Genomic DNA, 20,842 nt, shown 5'->3' on the forward strand with positions numbered 1-20,842 from the left:
ACCCATCATTTCTTATTCTCAGTTTATTTCTTTTCCTTTCTTTCTCTCCTACATATTGGGTCTGAGTGTTTCCCTTTTCTGCCTCCTGCCTCACACACTGCCTATTAGCTATCTGTGTTTGAGTCCCTCCCCCCAACCGTACTAGTTTAAAGTCTCCGCAGTTATTTTAGCAAATCTCCCCGCCAGGATATTGGTTCCCCTCGGGTTCAGATGCAACCCGTCCTTTTTGTACAGGTCATACTTCCCCCAGAAGAGGTCCCAATGATCCAGAAACTTGAAACCCTGCTCCCTGCACCAGTTCCTCAGCCACGTATTTATCCTCCACCTCACTCCATTCCTATTCTCACTATCGCGTGGCACAGGCAGTAAGCCTGAGATTATTACTTTGGAAGTCCTTTTTTTTAACTCTCTTCCTAGCCCCCTGAATTCTCCTTTCAGGACCTCTTCCCTTATCCTACCTATATTGTTGGTACCTATATGTACCACGACCTCTGGCTCCTCTCCCTCCCCTTTCAGGATATCCTGGACACGCTCAGACACATCCCGGACACCGGCACCAGGGAGGCAAACCACCATCCGGGTCTCCCGACTGCATCCACAGAAACGCCTATCTGACCCCCTCACTATAGAGTCCCCTATTACTACTGCTCTCCTCTTCCTTTCCCTACCCTTCTGAGCAACAGGGCCGGACTCTTTGCCAGAGGCCCGGGCACCGTCGTTGCCCCCAGGTAGGCTGTCCCCCCCAACAGTACTTAAACAGGAGTACTTATTTCCAAGGGGTACAGCCACCGGGGTACTCCCTAGTCCCTGCCTCTGTTCCTTGCCCCCCCTAACAGTGACCCACTTGTCTACCTCCCGTGGTCTAGGAGTGACCACCTCCCTGTAACTCCTATCTATAACCTCCTCACTCTCCCTGATCAGACGGAGGTCATCAATCTGCCGCTCCAGGTTCCTAATACGGTCCCTTAGGAGCCCCATCTCGTCACACCTGGCGCAGATGTGGATGTCTGGAAGACTATCAGACTCCCAGATTCCCCACATCTGACACCCAGAACAAAAAACTGCCCTGGCAGTCATACTCTCCAAACAAAGCCCCGCGCTCGGTTACTAAACCTACCGCCCGGCCGCTACTCCAACCGCTCCAACCGCCCACCCAAAAGAACTGAGTGATCTCCTGGGAGAGGCGAAAAACCGGATAAAAAACCCAGGCCAATTTGGGAAAAAATCCGGGAAATTCCTCTCCGACCCCAGGCTAGGCGATCGAAACTAGTCCGGGAGATCACACAGGTCTTACTCCTTACTATCCCCACACACTACTTCCCAAGCAACACAGCTTGGTGCTGCTTGCTGCTGCTTGCTACTGCTGCTGCTACTGCTGCTTGCTGCTGCTGCTACTGCTGCTTGCTGCTGCTGCTACTGCTGATTGCTGCTGCTGCTGTTGCTGCTGCTGCTACTGCTGATTGCTGCTGCTGCTGTTGCTGCTGCTGCTACCAGTATTAGCAGTTCCTTGTTTCTAACTCTAGATTTTATCCTTCTTGTGTTTGAGTCACAATAAATGACAAAAGTTGTGAAATTCAACACTGTGCTTCCATTAGCATATTGGTATAAATTCCCCTTCCTATCACATCTGCCCAGTGGAGAAATTGTTTTAATATCAACATAATCAATGGTGCATTAAAGGGATCATCTAGGGAAGAGGACAAGTTCCTAAAGGCAGTTATTTAAGACATTTGTTGATAAGGACTTGAACCACAATGTATGTACAAAGTGCTGTTAACTACACAAAGTATAGATAGGTAGTGAATGGTCAAAAGATAAGACACAAAATGCCGGAGTAAATCAGCTGGACAGGCAGCATCTCTGAAGAGAAGGAATGGGTGACATTTCGGGTTGAGACCCTTCTTCAGACTGAGAGTCAGGGGAGAGGTAAACGGGATATGGAAGAGTACAAAGAGCCTGTAATTGTCAGACAGGGTGTGGTTGACTAAAGGGCTTATTTCTGTGCTGTATTACTTTATGGCACTTGCTGCAGCTCATTGGTTGTTAATAACACAAGCCGACAATTAATTTTATGAAGCATATAAACAGCTCTTCAAGCTGCTTAATTAAATTGAAAATACTTTATGATCACTTTACATTGTTGCAATTAAAAGAAACATATCTAGACACGGTTGGGTTCATATGAAAAGCTGGGGTGTGGATTAAAAAGAAGTCTGATTTGGAAACGTTGACCAAACGGGCAAATGCATGGCAGGTGAAGTTTAATGTGGATAACTGTGAGGTCACTTACTTTGGTTCTCAAACAAAAAGACAAAAAGAAAGGTCATCTAAATGTTGATCGATTGAGAAATGGAAGGTGCAACCAGATCTCATACACCAGTTGCTGAAGGCAAGTATTCACATGCACAAAATAGCTAAGAAAGCAAATTATATTTTGTCCTTCTTAGTAATGATGTCTTGCTGGAGTTTTACAGGGTCTTGATCAAACCTTATCTGGAGTTTTATCTGCAGTTTTGTTATCTTTAGTTTAGTTTAGTTTAGAGATACAGCATGGAAACAGGCCTTTCGGCCCACCGAGTCTGCGCCGACCAGTGATCCCCGTACACTAGCACTATCCTTCACACACTAGGAACAATTTACAATAATACCAAGCCAATTAGCCTACAAAACCTGTACGTCTTTGGAGTGTGGGAGGAAATGGAGCTCCCGGTGAAAACCTATGCAGGTCACAGGGAGAACGTACAAACTCTGTACAGACAAGCACCAGTAGTCAGGATTGAACCCAGGTATCTGGCGCTGTAAGGCAGCAACTCTACCGCTGCGCCACCATGCCACACTGTGTGTGGAAGGATGTTCTTGCCCTGGAGGAACCAAAATTAAGATTTACTAGACTGATTCCCAGAGTGACAGAACAAATGTATGAGGAGCGATCAGGTCAGTTAGACCTATACTTAGGGGAGCTTAGAAGAATGAGAGGTGATCTTGTAGAAACCGAGGAAATTTCAACGGGACTACAAATTAGACAAAGGAAGATTGTTTCTGATTGCTTGAAGGGGACTCACAGCTTCAGGATTTTGGATATGATATTAAGAACCAAGATCCTCTGAGATTTCTACATCCAGAAGATGGTGAACTTGTGGAATTCTCTACCACAGAAGGATGTGGAGGCCAAGTTATTAAATACTCTCTAAAAGGGAATGGGTGTATATAGAAACATAGAAAACAGGTACAAGAGCAGGCCATTCAGTCATTTGAGCCAGCACCGCCATTCAATATGATCATGGCTGATCATCCAAAATCAGTACCCCATTCCTGCTTTCTCCCCATATCCCTTGATTCCGTTAGCCCGAAGATCTATATCTTACACACTCTTGAATACATAATGGCAAAGGAATTAATGGATACGAGGAATAGATGGGAACCGAGTACTAAGGTTGATGATCAACTACGGTCATGTTGAATGGTGGAGCGGTTACAAAGGCCTATTGCTTTTCCCATATCCTGTGGCCCAATGTATCCAAACCGTCAGCCAAAACTCACTTCCTAGCTTTTGATCAGAGACTTATAGGTTACGGTTCTTCAAGTTCTTATTCCAGATATTTTACAAATGCAATTTTATAGAAGCATTTTATTTGCATCCAGCACTCTTTCAGCCAGTTAATTCCAGATCTCTGTTAATGAACGAGTGATTTTGTTTTTGCCTCGTACACTTCCATTTCTTCTCTCAGCTATCTTTGGATATATGTTGCCTAAAGCATCTCTAATACCAAGAAAATGCATTGAAAGAGTAAATAGCAACAAATATATTTACCTTTACTGAGAACAAGAATGTGCTGCATTTGGTTATCTAAAATTAGTGGCTGAGGCAATATTTTATTTTACTAAAACATTGCCAATAAAGCACTTTAGACTTTTCACATTAAAATTGTTTAATAGTGTGCATTTTGCAGACACTACAGACAAAATGTGATCACTGAAACAGAGACAACATCAGTGTCATGGTATCATTGTAGCTTTATAAAAAAAAGTCATTTAAAATCTACAGCACATTTTGTTGCACTCTAATTCCATAGCTGGTATGCAGAAGGCTTGTACATTACATTAAAAAAAGGAACATTTGGATGAATGTTCCCACAAAGAAATAACAGGAGAGAAAAAACAAAAAGCTAACTTCTCAGTGTCAATGCTTATAATTCACATGCACCTCCCCCTACTTCGTGCAAACCATTAACATGTCCTTTCATTCCTTTCTCCCTGTCTAGCTTCCCCTTTCATTCAGCAGGAACCCGAGGAGCTATTTCCGATGAAGCAAAAGGTCCAAAAGGAAAATTAATAGATATTAGCTAAGACTTAGAGGAAGCACTTCATCTCCGTGTCAGAAGATTGTGATTTCAAGTCTCACTCCAGAGATTTGAGCACAAAAATAAGTGGATATAATAGAAAAGAATGGCAACATTATGAAGTCGAAAGAGTAAGGGACTTCACCTGCCTAATATATATTCCTCAGTTAACGTTGAATATTGAAGTTGAAAGCCTTCTATATTCAGTATTATTCCTGAATAATAATGACATTAATAAAAAACAAAGGTAGACACAAAATGCTGGAGTAACTCTGCGGGGCAGGCAGCATCTCTGGAGAGAAGGAATGGGTGACGTTTCGGGTCGAGACCCTTCTTCAGACTGATGAAAAACAAACTGCATTAGTGAATACGGGAATTCAAAATGGCGATTTCAATGCCTGATAAGGATTTTAATAGATCCAGGTTTTTAATTCATGGGTGCATTAATATGATAAATGAAATTACTATTTAAAACATAATCACACTATTATATAAAGATAAATATAATCTTTATATAATCATGAGATTGTTTTATTTTAAATAATGATTTTATTTATCATATTCATTAAGGCAGAAATGTAAAGATAAATATAATCTTTACATTTCTACTTCAATGAACGCAGAAAAAAAATCAAATCTAATATGTACGAAAACACAAAATGCTGGAGTAACTCAACAGGTCAAACAGCATCTCTGAAGAACATGAATAGGTGGCGTTTAGGGTCGGGACTCTTCATCAGACTGATTGCTGTGGGTGCGGGGAAGAAACCTGGAAGAGACAAAAGAATCAAAGTATCCTCAATCTCTGAGAGTTGCCAATTGTGAAGCTAGAGGAAGGAATGTAGGTGGAAGGAGAAGGTGGGGGGGAGAGAATTAGGTGCGAGTCCAAGTGGAGCAAAGGGGAGAGAGCACGGTGGAGGAGGTGAAGGAAATGTTGAAGGATGATGTGTTAGATGCAGAGGGCGGTGGGGGTGAGAGGTGAGGACCAGGATAACTCTATTCCTCTTCCATCTGGAGGGAGGGGAAGCAAGAACAGTAATATGGGGCACAGATGAGACATTTCTCCCCCACCCCAACAATCAGTTTTAAGAAGGGTCTGAACCAAAATGCCACCTATTCATGTTTTCCAGGCATGCTGTCCGTCCTACTAAATTACTCCAGAACTTTGTATCTTTTTTGTGAACCAACATCTGCAGTTCCTTATTTCCAAATCTAAAGTATAAATGAGTAGTGAAATCCGTTTGACAAGTATTGAAATTATTAAAGTGTCAAGGTCTGTGATAATGATTTGCCCACATACCTGCGACATTTTAAAATAATATCAATTATCCTTCAAGAAAGAACTGCATTGTATATTGCTGTAAATTTGCAGCACATTTATCAAAGAATATGATGTACATAAAACATTCATAGTATTCACAAAATATAGGTATAAAAATGAGTTTTAGTCACTTTTACAAAAAGAAATCACCGAACAATGCATAACATGATAAAAGATTGGTATTTAATTACTTTAATACCATGCTTTATAATTGACAACTCAAATCTCACATCAAATCAGTGTTATATTGGTACTATAGTTGAATTGATACAAACATTTTATAACATTAGAAACAAAAATATAACCAGACAATAATTAATTTTCGACGCAAAATGATCAGCACCATATTTTTGCACAATACATTCCTGGCTTTGTGCAGATATGAGGTACATTTGGTAGAAGGAAGGCGATGGATCTTTACACCAACCCCATCATGGCTTTTGAAGCTTCCTCATCAACAATATTCTGACCACACAGATGGAAAAGACCAAATGGTTAGTCTCTGGACAGTGTATGTGAACCCAACATAATCACCTCTCAGTGAACTTTACCACAATATTTATCACTGTTTCAAATAATAAATTAATAAAAAATGCAATCTTAACTGCGTTATCTATGTAATATGTTTTGACATCTTGACACAGTGATAAATCGTAATGGTTTTCAAAGATATCACAACATTCTTTTCCTGTGAGCAGTTTAACATTCGAACTTTAAGTAGGTTAGTTCATAATTCATTACTGAGGGCCACCTTTGTTCTTAGATCAAACATGTGAGACATTGCTTAAAATGGAAAATGAATGAGTGCAGTGAGCCAACAGTAGCCAGAATGTGAATAGAAAGTTCTTTAATTTTTCCCCGTTGCTTTGTTTATAATCAGACGTCAGTAGGTGATGCAAAAGGCTGAGAATTGTTTTTGCTCTTTTCTTTCCCTAAGGCAGCTTCTCTCGACTGCACAGCCGAACAATCATTTTCTGCTTTTTGACTTTGCACAGACAGGACAACATCTCCCTTCCTTTTTGATGGTTTTGGAGCACTTCAGAAGGGGACATTTCTCCATGTAGCAGGTAATCTGGCCATTCTAGGAAACAGAAGCAACAGAATAAGCATCAGTGAAAATACATCGGCACGACCAAACGTAGAGTGGACAATCGTTTCGCTGAACATTTTCGCTCAGTCAGCCTGGACCTACCTGATCTCCCAGTTGCTAAACACTTTAATTCCACTTCCCATTCCCACAATGACCTTTCTGCCTGGGCCTCCTTCATTGTCAGGCCGAGGTAATGCAAATGGGAGGAACTGCACTTCATATTTCGCTTGGGCAGCTTACAACCCAGTGGTAGAACATTGATTTCTCAAACTGAAAGTAACCCTTGCATTCCTCCTCTCTCCATCCCTCCCCCACCGAAGTCGTATGAGCTTCAAAGTCATCTTGTTGACTCTCATTGTCTGAAACTCCTTTTTCATCTAGCCCCTAGCTAACAATGTGTAGCAAGGAACTGCAGATGCTGATTTAAACCGAAGATAGACACAAAAAGCTGGAGTAAAGGGCCTGTCCCACTTAGGCGATTTTAAGGTGACTGCAGGCGACTAGGCTGTTGCCGACAGTTCGCTGGGGTGTCGCGGGAATGATCGTGAGGAGTCTTCAAAGAATCATAGTGGATCTCGGCGTGTCGCTGAGAAATCAACCGGATTGAAATTTCTCGGCGACAGCTGGCTTGTCGCCAGGTATCGTTGCTTATTGCGGGCGCTGTCACATGCTGTCCCCAGGTTTGCTAGGTTGTCTTAAATGCATTTAGAAGCACGTAATATTAAATTAGGTAAAGTCATTTGAAGATACCATAAAATACTTGTGTTTAACCAATTTATTTACCGGCAGGACATTTGACAGGTAGATTGGAGGCGACAGTTTGACGGTCAGGTAAGCGTGGGAATTTTCACGATGTTTATGGCCATCAACGATTACATTTAAAGTAGACTCCCAACCCAGATATGCAACCCAGAAACCAGATATGCATCTCCCGTACATTTTCAAAGAATGCCCACACACCGCACAAAAATCCATTTAACCACGTTTAAAATTAAATTTCTTAATACTACTATTAGTAAACTGGAAGTCAATCCAGTTTATGCCTTGTTACCGTGAAGCTTGGTTTTCAAGTAACTCGGGCAAATGTTATATTTCAAAACTCTCAAGTGATTACAGACTTGTCAGTGATTTCAGCGAAAATTAGGACGCCGGAGAAGCATTGATAAGCGTGAAAATTTCGTGATGTTTCCGAAGACGGTGTAATCTCGACCTGACTCGGCATTGTCGTGGTCATTGTCATAGGGTAAAAGAAAATTTTGGCGATCTGCTACGACTTTGACAGTCGCCGGCAGTCGCCTAAAAAATCGCCTAAGTGGGACAGGCCCTTAACTCAGCGGGTCAGGCAGCATCTCTGGAGAGAAGGAATGGGTGACATTTTGGGTCGAGACCCTTCTTCAGAAGAAGGGCCTCGACCTGAAACGTCACCCATTCCTTCTCTCCAGAGATATTGCCTGTCCCGCTGAGTTACTCCAGCTTTTTGTCCCTAGCTAACGATGGCCTGTTTCCTTAACCATCGTTACTTTATTGTATATCTTTCATTCATTTGTTCTCTATCTACCTTCACCACCGTCTATACCTCTCGTTTTCCTTTCCCCTGTCTCACAGTCTGAAGAAGGGTAATGACCCAAAACATCACCCATTCCTTCTCTCAAGAGATGTTGCCTGCCCCGCTGAGTTACTCCAGCATTTTGTGTCTGTCTTCAGAATAAGCATCAAGGTGTGGCTGTAATGTTGGTTATTGCCTCTGCACTCTCTTGCAGGAAAGCAGCCTTACAGTCATACATTTTAGTTGCTAATTCTTTTTCTTCACAGCGGGAATTTATTCATGATTATTTCTTGCCCTATTTCTATCTCAAATGTATATTTAATCTAAATGTAAATTTTGCAAAAATAATTCTTAAAATTGTATTAAATAAAAATATCTAGCCTCTGAAAATTATGCGAGTGTGCCGTGTGAATCTGTGGAATTGTCTGCCACAGAAAGCAATGGAGGCCAATTCACTGGATGCTTTCAAGAGAGTTAGATATAGCTCGTAGGGCTAAAGGAATCAAGGGATATGGGGGGGGGGGGGAAGCAGGAACAGGGTACTGATTTTGGATGATCAGCAATGAGTTATAGAGTGAAACAGTGTAGAATCAGGCCCTTTGGCCCGACTTGCCCACACCGGCCAACATGTCCCAGCTACACTAGTCCCATCTGTCTGCACTTGGTCTATATCCCTCCAAACCTGTCCTATCCATGTACCTGTCTAACTGTATCTTAACCGTTGGGATTGTCTCAGCCTCAACTACCTCCTCTGGCAGCTTGTTCCATACACCCATCACCCTTTGTGTGAAAAAGTTACCCCTCAGATTCTTATTAAATCTTTTCTCCTTCACCTTAAACTTATGTCCTCTGGTCCTTGATTCCCCCATTCTGGGCGAGAGACGCTGTGCATCTACCCGATCTATTCCTCTCATGATCTGAAACACCTCTATAAGATCACCCCTCATCCTCCTGCCCTCCAAAGAATAGAGACTCAACCTATTCAACCTCACCCTATAGCTCAGACACTGTAATCCTGGCAACACCCTCGAAAATCTTCTCTGAACCCTTTCAAGCTTGACAATATCTTCCCTATATCATGGTGCCCAGAACTGAATACTCTAAATGCGGTCTCACCAAAATCTTATACAGCTGCAACCATGGTGTTGCACTGTAGGCAAAAATACAGGGTATTTCGATTTCATGGCAACAGCTGAGCTTTGAGTCCCCACTAATTTCCAGCTTCACCAAACACCATAAATATTCTTCATTGAATAACTGAATATTATCTGAACTTTTATCCATACCTTACACCAGCATGATGTACAATCTTCCTTTTTCCAATGATCATTTTCATTCATATGATTTCCCAGTTCATCTGTGCAGCCATGTCGTTTCAGACGTGACTCCAATTGGTCAATCTGAAGAAAAGTTGACATAAATAAACATTACATATGGATTAACTAAACCTCTTAGAATTGTTACGTTGTTATCTACATCAAAGGATGATTAGTGTTAAAGTCAGTACCAAGGTTTGCAGGATTGCCGAAAATAGCGTTGTAACATTTCATGTTTCATTAATTAATGATGAAGAATGTCATCCTTGTTTGTTATATTTACTTGTTAACAGCTTGTTCCCATTGATTTCCTGCATTGTGAATCAGTGAAAGGCTAACAATGTTATAGTTAAGTAGAATGTATTAATTTCATTTGCATCAAACTGACCAAAATTAAATATTAATTACCACTATTGATTAAATTATTTTACTGACGTTCCAAATTCACCTGTAGTATACTAAAGAATTCTGTTGCAAAGAAAACATGATTTAACATATGTTTCCTATTATGTAGAATGGATGTGTATAATTGACTGTACAGGAGATTGCTGCGTATCTATCTTAATCCCCTCATTAGCCTCCGATCTAAATGCTTCTCTGTGCATTTGCACCGTCAGATATACAGATGGCCAAATGGAAAATCACAGATGTGAGGTGACTCTTTGATTCTCCTTGAGGATATGGTCTCATTGAAGTCAAATTGGGAAGCTTACAGATATGTGGTACCTCATCATTCAGTTTTTCATCGGTGTCATGTGTTTAGTTTGAGATACAGTGCAGAAACAGGCCCTTCGGCCCACCGAGTCCACGCCGACCAGTGATCACCCATACACTAACACAATCCTACACATCCAAGGGACAATACAATATTGCCAAGCCATTTAAGCTACAAAACTGCACGTCTTTGGAGAGTGGGAGGAAACCAGAGCTCCTGGAGAAAACCGACGCAGGTCACGGGGAAAACGTACAAACTTCATGTAGACAGCACCCATAGTCAGAAATTAACTCGGTTCTATAGCGCAGTAAGGCAGCAACTCTACCGCTACGCCAGCGTAGCGTAGTCATTTACATCTCTGCGTCAAACCATTTTGAACTCATGGGACAAGTGATTGGTTAATGCTGATTCACTTTACGGGTATAGAACAGTCACAAGCCTAGAGAAGCCTAGTTGGCAGCTACCTGCAGGTTATGCTTATTACAGTAGAAATGCATGAATCCAGGACTTTAGACACTTGGGGATGCTTGCACCTGTTTGTAGTCTGTGTAACACTGAGCTCCCTTTACTCAAGCAGGGCCAACCTTCTCTCCTCAAAAAAAATATATTGTTAGCAATCATATATTTATCATAGCTTTTGAATTATATAATCAAATGATTTTACAGTTAGGGTTCTTAATATTTTCAGATTTCCTTGTTATTTCAACATACTTAAATTTCCTTGAACCGTAATCAATTAGCGTAAGTAGTAATGTCAGGGATATACTGAGAAGCTAGTTTTGATTTCTTTAATGCTTCAATAGGCAAAGTAAATTTCAGGAGAAATCAATGGAAGAGAAAATTAAGCACAGTTTTAAATGATCCACTTCTTCAGTCTGAAGAAGGGTCTTGACCCGAAACGTCACCCATTCCTTCTCTCCCGAGATGCTGCCTGACCAGCTGAGTTACTCCAGCATTTTGTGAATAAATCGATTTGTACCAGCATCTGCAGTTATTTTCTTATCCATATCCTTCCATTCTCTGCATATCCATGTGCTTCTCTAAAAGCCTCTTAAACGCTGCTTTCGTGTGTGCCTCCACCAGCACTCCAGGCAGCGCATCCCAGGTACTCCATCCTCTGTGTAAATAAGTACTTGCTCCACAAATCTCCTTTAAACTTTGGCACTTTCACCTTACAGCCATGCTCTCCATTCTTTGATTTTTCATTCACTGGGAAAAAAAGGTTCCATCTGTCTACCCTATCTTTGCCTCTCATAATTTTATAAACTTCTATCAGGTCTCCCCTCATCTCCAACTTTCCAGAGAAAAACAATCCAAGTCTGTCCAAACTCTCCCTGTAGTTCATACCCTCGGTGCATCTGTGACAGCCGATAACAAAGGTGCATCAATCTAACTGAGCAGCCACTCAGATGCAACAATTCTCACATATAGCGAACCAAGAAGTGGAAACTATTACATATTTTACCATTTTGCATGAAATTAAATAAGGAACAGCCGTTAGTTTAAAGTAAATGTTAATACGTCATTGTCTTTAAGAGTCACAGTGTTAGACTGCACAGAAACATGCCCCACAGCCAAACCTGCCACCACCATTACCAAACACATTAGCAGTTCCCATGTGGAATTGCCACCAGCTGCAGATACCTCTCCACTAATGCCAATACCAACAAAAGTGGGATGTCTCAGGAACGTCCGATGGTAGGTGTTCAAATAACTTCCTCAGTCACATTTCTAGCTGTTGCATGGGATGTTATTTTATTTGATGTGCATCTAATGTGAAAATTACATCAGATGGGCAAAGGAGAATTTAGGCCAGAAAAGTCTGGTCAAAATTCTAGAGCAGCATAATTCAATTGGAAAAAGGTCAATATTAGTATAATTTAGTTTTAGTTTAGCGATACAGCGCAGAAACAGGCCCTTCGGCCCACCAGGTCCATGCCGACCAGCGGTCACCACATATTAACACTATCCTACACACACTAGGGACATTTTGGTTTACATTTACCAAGCCAATTAACCTACAAACCTGTACGTCTTTGGAGTGTGGGAGGAAACCGAAGATTTGGAGAAAACCCACGCAGGCCATGGGGAGAACGTAAAACTCCGTACAGACAGCGCCCTTGGTTGGGATCGAAACCCGGTCTCCAGCGGTGCAAGCACTGTATGGCAGCAACTCTACCGCTGCGCCACTGTGCTGCCCATTCCAATACAGAGGGGAAATAAAGTAATTTTCCAATGTGATGCTGAAAACCCAACACTTTGATTTAAAATCTGCAGTCTACAATGACTTCACCCTTCAATGACTATCCCGTTAATATTCTTATCATGGGTCAACAGGTATGTGGGATTACATGGGATTACCGACTTCCCAGTGAGAGAGGGTGGCTGTGATTTCATTGTGAGCCATTTTGTAATTGTCACGTATCAATCAAAGTTGTTTAGTTTAGAGATACAGCATGGAAACAAGCTGTTCATCCTACCAAGTCCGCGCTGATCCAAGATCTAGTACACTAGCTCTATCCTGTACACTAGGGACAATTTACAGAAGCCAACTAATCTACAAACCTGCGTGTCTTGGGAATGTGGGATGAAGCCTGAGCACCCGAAGGAAACCCATGTGGTCACAGAGAGAATGCACAAATTCTGTAGACAGCACCCGTGGTCAGGATCGAACCCGGGTCTCTGCCGCTATAAGGCAGCAAATCTACTGCTGCGCCACTGTGCCACCTTAGCTAAAGGCATTGCATACGATAGCTGTTCCATCTGACATATGAGTAAGCAACTCATTCAGGCCTGTGTCCGTCTGCTGACTGCACTCATGAAACCTTCATTCCTCAGCAATCTGCTACGACAAATACATCTGAGCCACTTTGTAATATCAATGGATATCATTTTTGTACTAAAAGTTATCTGCAGACAAAAAAAAAACAACTTGTGTTTATACATTATCCTGACTTGGAAATATGTTACTGGTCCTTCATCATTACTGGATCTAATTCCTGCAATGTCCTTCCGATCAGCGTTGATGGATACCTTTACTAGAAGAACTGCAATGATTCAAGATAACACCATCCACACAACCTTCTCAAACGCAATTAGAGATGATGAATAACTGTTAGCCTTGCCAGTTATTCCCAAACTCTCTCCCCAAAAAGAAAAAAAATCTACAAACTAAATATTATGCAGGTTTTTTAGGCTGTATTTTAGACCGTCAAAGTTGATGTTGCCACAAAAAAATTTGAAAGAAAGTCAAGAGACCCCCTGCATCAAAGCTTGCCCTCGAAATAAACATGAACAAAATATATTAACTGGTCAGGCAGCATCCGCGGAGGGAATGGATAGGCAAAGTTTCGGGCCAGAATTGTTCTTCAGACCCAACCCGAAAACGTTGCCTGTGCATTCCCTTCCACAAATGCTGCGTGATCTGTTGAGTTCCTCCAACACTTTTGTGTTTGCCTTAAGATTCCTGCATCTGCCGTTCCTCGTGTCTCCACAACACATCAGCTGCTTATTCATCTCACGTAGGTTTTGTGAGATTATGCTTTGTTCGCATAAAAGTCACATCCGTTTGCTGTACTTCATTACCAAAGCAGAGGCCTTTGAGAATTTTCAGCCACATGGTGGAGTTCAGCATAAATAGAAGTGTTGCAGACGTGATATAAAACTGGAAGTGAATGTTGTTACGCTACCTCTGGGGTTGCAAATATAGCATGCGGAGTGAAGGTACAGATAGTAATTAATTGCTGTTACATAAAAGGCTTTTCAGAATAAAGAGAATCTAAAGCGTTGCGGTTGAAAGACTGTTATTTTGCTATGATTACTCCATTGAATTAATTCAACCAGAGGGAAATGGTTTATCATGCTTCAGACTCTTGAGGTAGATTAGCATTCTTTATGGCATTTTGACACATTTAGTCTAGACAATATGGCGAGGCAATTAAAAAGCTAATAAAGCATGAGGATATTGCCAGAACAGTGGAATTACAGTTTTACTCAGGTTATGTTTAAAGTTATGCAATGCAATGCGATGCTACATATGGGGTATTGTGTGCAGTTTTGGTTGCCACACCATAAAAAAATACTATTTTAGGATGATGGATGAGTTGAAAAGAAGTAAAACAGGCAGAGAGGAGCAAAAAGAATGTAAGTGGAAATCAGTGATGAGAAAATATTGAAGAGCCATAATCTATTAAAAATAATTTAGTTATTGTAATTTCCCAATATATCCTTACAGTTAAGTCAACATTTAAAATTAGATGTCATGGTTATAAATTGCCAAACTAATGTATATTTTTATTTAATGATTGAAGAACATAAGAAACCAACTTGCAGGTGGAATAGAAAAGTGACCAAATCAACAAATTGTCAAGTTGTCAGAGCAGGTTGGGAGTTTTAGGTAGACACAAGGAACTGAAGATAAAGGTTAACAAAAAAATTACACAAAGTGCTGGAGTTACGCAATTTCTCCAGCAGTTTGTGTCTTTTTTGGGGAATATTTGGTCCTGCTTATAACACAGCAGTGGCTAAATTTCTTTCTCTTGATCTTCAATTTTCTCATGTTTGTATAACACCAGGAGCTAAAATCTTCTTTTCAAGTTTTTATTTAATTAAAAAGTGAAGGTGACACAAAGCCTCTCACATTACAGTGATCAAAATTCTATTTTTCTCCAAATAACATGCCAATACTTTACATGGAATATATACTTTATTCTGAAGATTAAAAAAACATTTTATGAACAAGAGTTCAACATTTAAATGGGCCTTTGAAGGGATATTAAATTGTTGTATCACCTGAGGAAATAATTCAATATTAGTGATGATAATCTAATTTAAAGTGCTGTGTCCTTTGCATGTTCTAAATAATACAACTAAAGAAACTGGATTAAATTTGTAAAGTGAAACTACCCCTTGTTTGATATATTTGGCACAAGCAACTTTTCTACAGAAATCTTGTCAGGTTAAAGTTTGATATAGTTCTAGTTCAATGTTACTTGAAACATATTTTTAATTTTATAAAGCTATGAATAGTGCAAAAACTAAATTATTGTGTATCATTTCGATTTGGCTGGTTAGTCGTAAACATTAACAGGAAATAAAATGAATTAATGTGAATGTAAACAAGAAAACTAACAAAACTACCAGCCACAGTAAAGTATTATCATTGCAGAATCAGATGCTCTAATTATTCAAAAAATATGTATATTAATGTTTGGATTAAACTACAAGGAAAAGTGGATGAGACCCAGACTCATTCAGGTTGTAAATTCACCTGAACTGGAGCATTTTATATTTATTATGCCTGTTCAATATTTGCTCTTCACTCATTCACAATTTTCATTGGGAATAATTCTTCTTGCTCTTCCCTGCTTGCTTAGCCCCTTTTCTGTTCCCTCTATTTGTCTGATTTCCCTTTTATAGCACAACAACCAAAACTGTGCACAAGATCCCAAATTTTGATCATTGCATTGCATAGCTTCAAGTATAATCTTGCTTGTAGGGTCAGCATGTTATTAGTTGAAGAGCCTCTACTGAAATTTGAACATAAAGTATGGGTTAATAATTCAGCATAATAGCAAAAGAATATTAGTGAAGTGGGGTTTGGATGAGATGTCAAACCAAAAATCATCTGCCCCCTCAGGTAAATATAAAAGAACTGAAGCTTCGTGAAGAAGTTAATGGAGTAGGCATGTGGACACAAAATAGAATCCAATCCAGAGAAGTGTAAGCTAATTCAAGCAAGAGAAAGGAATAGCCCATTAGAAATGGAAAGGTGCAGAGAACAGGGAGATTTCAGAGAGCATGCCCGTCCCCCAATGACAAGTAGATAAGCAGGACAAGTAGATAAAGTGATTAAGAATGCTTATGTAATGCTTCCTTTTCTCACTGTGGTATAGAGTGCAAGAAAAAGCAAGTCATATTACAATTGTATAAAACATTTGTTTGGCCACAGCTGGGCTGTAGTGCACAATTTTGTTAATCGCGGATTAGGCAGGTTAAACAGCAAGGACTTACTTCAGTATTAGGTGACATGGAGTTAATTTAATTTGTTAAAATATTAATAAAGAATTGATTCGAAAATTCATTCAGAGGTGTTTATAGTTTAGTTTAGTTTAGAGAGACAGCATGGAAACAGGCCCTTTGGCCCACCGGGTTTGCCTTAACCAACATACACTATTTCTATCCTGCACACTAGGGACAATTTACAGAAGCAAATTATCATTTAAATCTCCACGTCTCAGGAAACTGGAGCATCCGGAGAAACCCACACAGCGACAGAGAGAATGTGCAAACTCCATACAGGGAGCACCCACAGTCAGGATCGAACCTGGGCCTGCGGTGCTGCGAGACATCAACTCTACTGCTGCGCCACTGTGCCGTCCGGTAGATATCTGGAACCAACTGCCAAAGAGGGTGCCTGAGGTAGAATCCCTCACCATATTTAAAGTAGTATCTGGACGACTATTGAAAAGCCATAACCTAGTAATAGTTATATAGTCAGACAGGAAAAAGTAACTTCATCCCACCTTCTCCTTGCAGACCAAGCTAGTCCCACCACCCTGTGTTTGGCCCATATCCCTCTTAATCCAAATGTATTTTAAATGCTGCTACGGTACCTGCCTCAACTACTACCTCTGGAAGCCCGTTCCATCTCGCCACCACCCTCTGTGCGAAAATAGGAGGAAATAAACCAGCAGGATTATAGACTACGGCTTGGGAATTTTTAAAATGTTATGTTGGTCCTTGTTTCTCAAGTTCAGTGGTCTCCACGTCAAGCATAACAAAGCCTGTCATTTTTTCTCCCAGGTGACACAAAAACTGCTGGAGTCATAAATAGAGAGAAAGGTTGTCTAAGGATAACCACCATCCTCTGCTTATATACCCTATCCACTCGCTGGATCCAAATCAGCTGGAAAACTGGTCAAAGTGGTGGCAGATGGAATTCAATCCAGACAAGTGTGAGGGAGTGCAAGTTCGGAAGTCAAATTCTGGTGGACCATGTGGAGTAAATGGCAGGAACTTTTACAGTGATGATCTAGAGGGAGAGCTTGGGATGCAAGTCTGTAGCTCCTTGAAAATGATGATAGGTGGATAGGGTAGTGAAGAAGGCATTTTGTATGTTTGCCTTCATAAGCCAAGGCATTGAGTATATGTAGATAGGCACAGATGCTGGAGTAACTCAATGGGTCAGGTAGCATTTCTGGAGAAAATGGATAGGTGACATTTTGGACAGCGTCACCTATCCATTTTCTCCAGATATGCTACCTCACCCACTGAGTATTTTGTGTCCACCTTTGGTATAAACCAGCATCTGCAATTCCTTTCTATTTAATTAAATATAAGAGGTGGGACATCATGTTCGAGGTGTACAAAACATTGAGCAGCCCACACATGGAGTACTGTGTACAGTTCTGTTTACCACACTGCCACAGGAAGGATGTGATAGCAATAAAGATTGAACAGAAGAGATTGGTTGGGATGTTGCCTGGAATAGAGGGCCAACCTTATAAGGGACAGTCTGAGTTTACTTTTCACTGGATTTGATTCAGGCTGCATAAAATAGTGAGGCGTGTGGATAGGGTATATAATCAGAATCTTTTTTCCCAGTCAGGAGAGTCAAGAACCAAAGGGCATAACGGCAAATATTAAAGGTCCCAACCAAAGATGAAGGGAGAAATTTGAAGAAGATTCGAGGGTTAAGTTTTTCACATATAGGATGGTGGTTATCCGGAACAAGCTGCCAGAGGAGGTGATGGAGGCAGATACAATTATAATGCATAAAAGGTGTTTGTACGTCTTGAATCAGGGAAGGCATAGACACAGGCCTAATGCAGGCAAATGGGATTATTTTAGACAGGCATCATGGTTGGCCTTTATGAGGTGGACTAAAAGGGTACATTTCTGTGCTGTACAATTCTACGATTCAGACTATGCTCTGTCATGTTTTAATGCTCTTACACAGTGCAGGCTAACAGTTGTTGCCTGGAAGAAAACATAGAAATCAAAACATTTTTGCAGGCTGCTCAGCCCAACCAATCTGGAAGTAACTCCGAATGAGTCATGAAGCACCTTGGAACAGTTACGCACGCGTCCTGCTATTTACCAAAGGGGGCTCCTGCAACATGTTGCACAATTTCCCCTTTGCCTCCCTGAGGAAGTGAAGCCTTCCTCAGTTAGCACTGCTGCAAAGTCGGGGCCAAACTATTCCTTGGTGAACAGTATACTCCGTTGCCGGGGTAACAGTAAATAATAATCTTGATTTCTGCAAAGTAGTAACATTTCCATAGCATCCAAATGTTCCCACTTTAAGTTTTATTTCCTCACTTCCTTTTAAGGTTCATTAGACACCACAATTTTGTTTTGTTTAATTATTTCTCCCAGTACCATATTTGACCAGGCTACCAGGATTAATTGTGTTCAAAGAAGATGTGTGAAGCATGTTTTTTTTACAGTGTCTTGAATGCACTGCCGGGGTTGGTAGTTGAAGCAGATACAACAGCGATATTTAAGAGATTTATGGATAGGAACATGGATATTCAGGAAATGGAGGAATATGGATGATGTGCAAGCAGATCATGGTATTGGCATCATGATTTGCACAGACATCGTGTGCCAAAGGGAATTTTCCTGTGCTACACTGCTCTATATTCTTTATTCTATGTTCTGATACTTGCATTAGTAACTTAGAACAGACATCAATTAATGCTGTAAAAATCTTTACTGTAGTCAACACTAAAATTATATTCAAGAGTACTTTGGGGTGGACGGAGGGATAATTTTAACTTTAATCCATACCTCCACTTCCTATTATCCAGACCTTATAGGAAATGATAATGTCTGACCACCCGCTGCAAATATATTGGGCTAATTTCATAAGTGATAGGAGCAGAATTAGGCCATTCGGCTCATCAAGTCTACACCATTCAATCATGGCTGATCTCTTCCTCCTAAACCCATACTCCGGCCTACTCCCGATATCCCCTGACGCCCATACTAAACAAGAACCTATCTTCCTCTGCCTTAAAAATATCTATATATCTAAAGAATAAGGGGGAAACTGAGATGAGGAAAAACTTTTTTCACCCAGACAGTAGTGAATCTGTGGAATTCTCTGCCACAGAAGGTAGTGGAGGTCAATTCACTGGATGTTTTCAAGAGAGAGTTAGATTTAGCTCCTTGGGCTGAATTAAGGGACATGGGGAAAAAAACGGAATAGTGTACTAATTTTGGATGATCAGCCATGATCATATTGAATGGCAGTGCTGGCTCGAAGGGCCGAATGGTTTACTCCTGCACCTATTTTCTATGTTTCTATAGATTTGGCCTTCACAGCCTTTTGTGGCCATGAAGTCCACAGATTCACCACCCTCTGACTAAAGAAATTCCTCTTCACCTTCCTAAAGGAACGTTCTTTAATTCTGAGGCTATGACCTCTGGTCCTAGACTCTCCCACGTGGAAATATCACCACATCCACTCTATCCAGGCCTTTCACTATTCGGTAAATTTCAATGAGGTCCCCCCATAATCCTTCTAAACTCTAGCAAGTACAGGCCCATAGTCATAGGTTAATAGAATGATACAGTGTGGAAGCAGGCCCTTCGGCCCAATTTTCCCACATTGGCCAACATGTCCCAGCCACACTAGTCCGACCTGCCTGCGCTTGGTCCATATCCTTCCAAACTTGTCCTATTCATGTACCTGTCTAACTGTTTCTTAAAGTTGGGATAGTCCCAGCCTCAACTACCTCCTCTGGCAGCTTGTTCCATACACCCGTCACCCTTTGTGTGAAAAAGGTACCCCTCAGGTTCCTATTAAATCTTTTCCACTTCACCTTGAAACTACGTCCTCTGGTCCTCGATACCCCTACTATGGGCAAGAGATTCTGTGCAGCTAGCCGTTCTATTCCTCTCATGATTTTGTACACGAGGTCCAGTGCCGTCAAACGCTCATTTTATTCCCCATTGGTTTCATCAGGTGGCTAAATTGAGGTGCTTCCTCAGCAAAATATTTACCTTCCAGGATAAGATATCACAAAATTGTCTGGGCTCATCCACGAGTTTTGTACCTGGACATTTCTAAATTTACTGACAAAGCAAAAGCACTCTTGGTTATTGTCCATACCTGGTTACGAAGGGAGACGATCGTCTTTTGCACGTCAAACATAAAACTGTTGAAATCCTGAGGGGTCCCGTGATCACTGGGAAAAACTGTCGAGTTGACAAATTCACCAAAGTCTCGAGTATATCTAGCATTCATAAAGAGTTCATCTTGTAAGATATAGTGAAACATTTTACTCACAAACAAAAGGTACAGTATGTTTTGTGATTAGCAAATTCTTTAAACATTTACAGTTCTTAAAAAAAAACCTGATCTCAAAGGAATTAACAGAATAAAACATAAATAATGATTTCCCCTGAGCATCCCCAACTCAAGTGTGTACACGTTGACTTTGATATAATTGGCAACATGATAAGATTTTTTAAGTCTGATTTTTTTTTCTGATTAACTAAACAAT

General features: G+C 40.8%; 1 protein-coding gene across 1 annotated transcript in view; it reads right to left on the reverse strand.

Moving 5' to 3' along the window:
- Positions 1 to 5,971: 5,971 nt before the first annotated feature.
- LOC144593002 (peroxidasin homolog) overlaps positions 5,972 to 20,842 on the reverse strand; it is a 291,006-nt gene continuing 276,135 nt past the window's right edge. The window contains exons 21-23 of the mRNA XM_078398417.1: positions 20,449 to 20,572; positions 9,584 to 9,697; positions 5,972 to 6,742 (exon numbers count right to left, since the gene is read on the reverse strand). Of these exons, the coding sequence (XP_078254543.1) occupies positions 6,629 to 6,742; positions 9,584 to 9,697; positions 20,449 to 20,572 (352 nt within the window). The 3' untranslated portion in view covers positions 5,972 to 6,628. The remainder of the gene's footprint in view (positions 6,743 to 9,583; positions 9,698 to 20,448; positions 20,573 to 20,842) is intronic.

Source organism: Rhinoraja longicauda, chromosome 4 (assembly GCF_053455715.1).
Source record: "Rhinoraja longicauda isolate Sanriku21f chromosome 4, sRhiLon1.1, whole genome shotgun sequence".
NCBI lineage: Eukaryota > Metazoa > Chordata > Chondrichthyes > Rajiformes > Arhynchobatidae > Rhinoraja > Rhinoraja longicauda.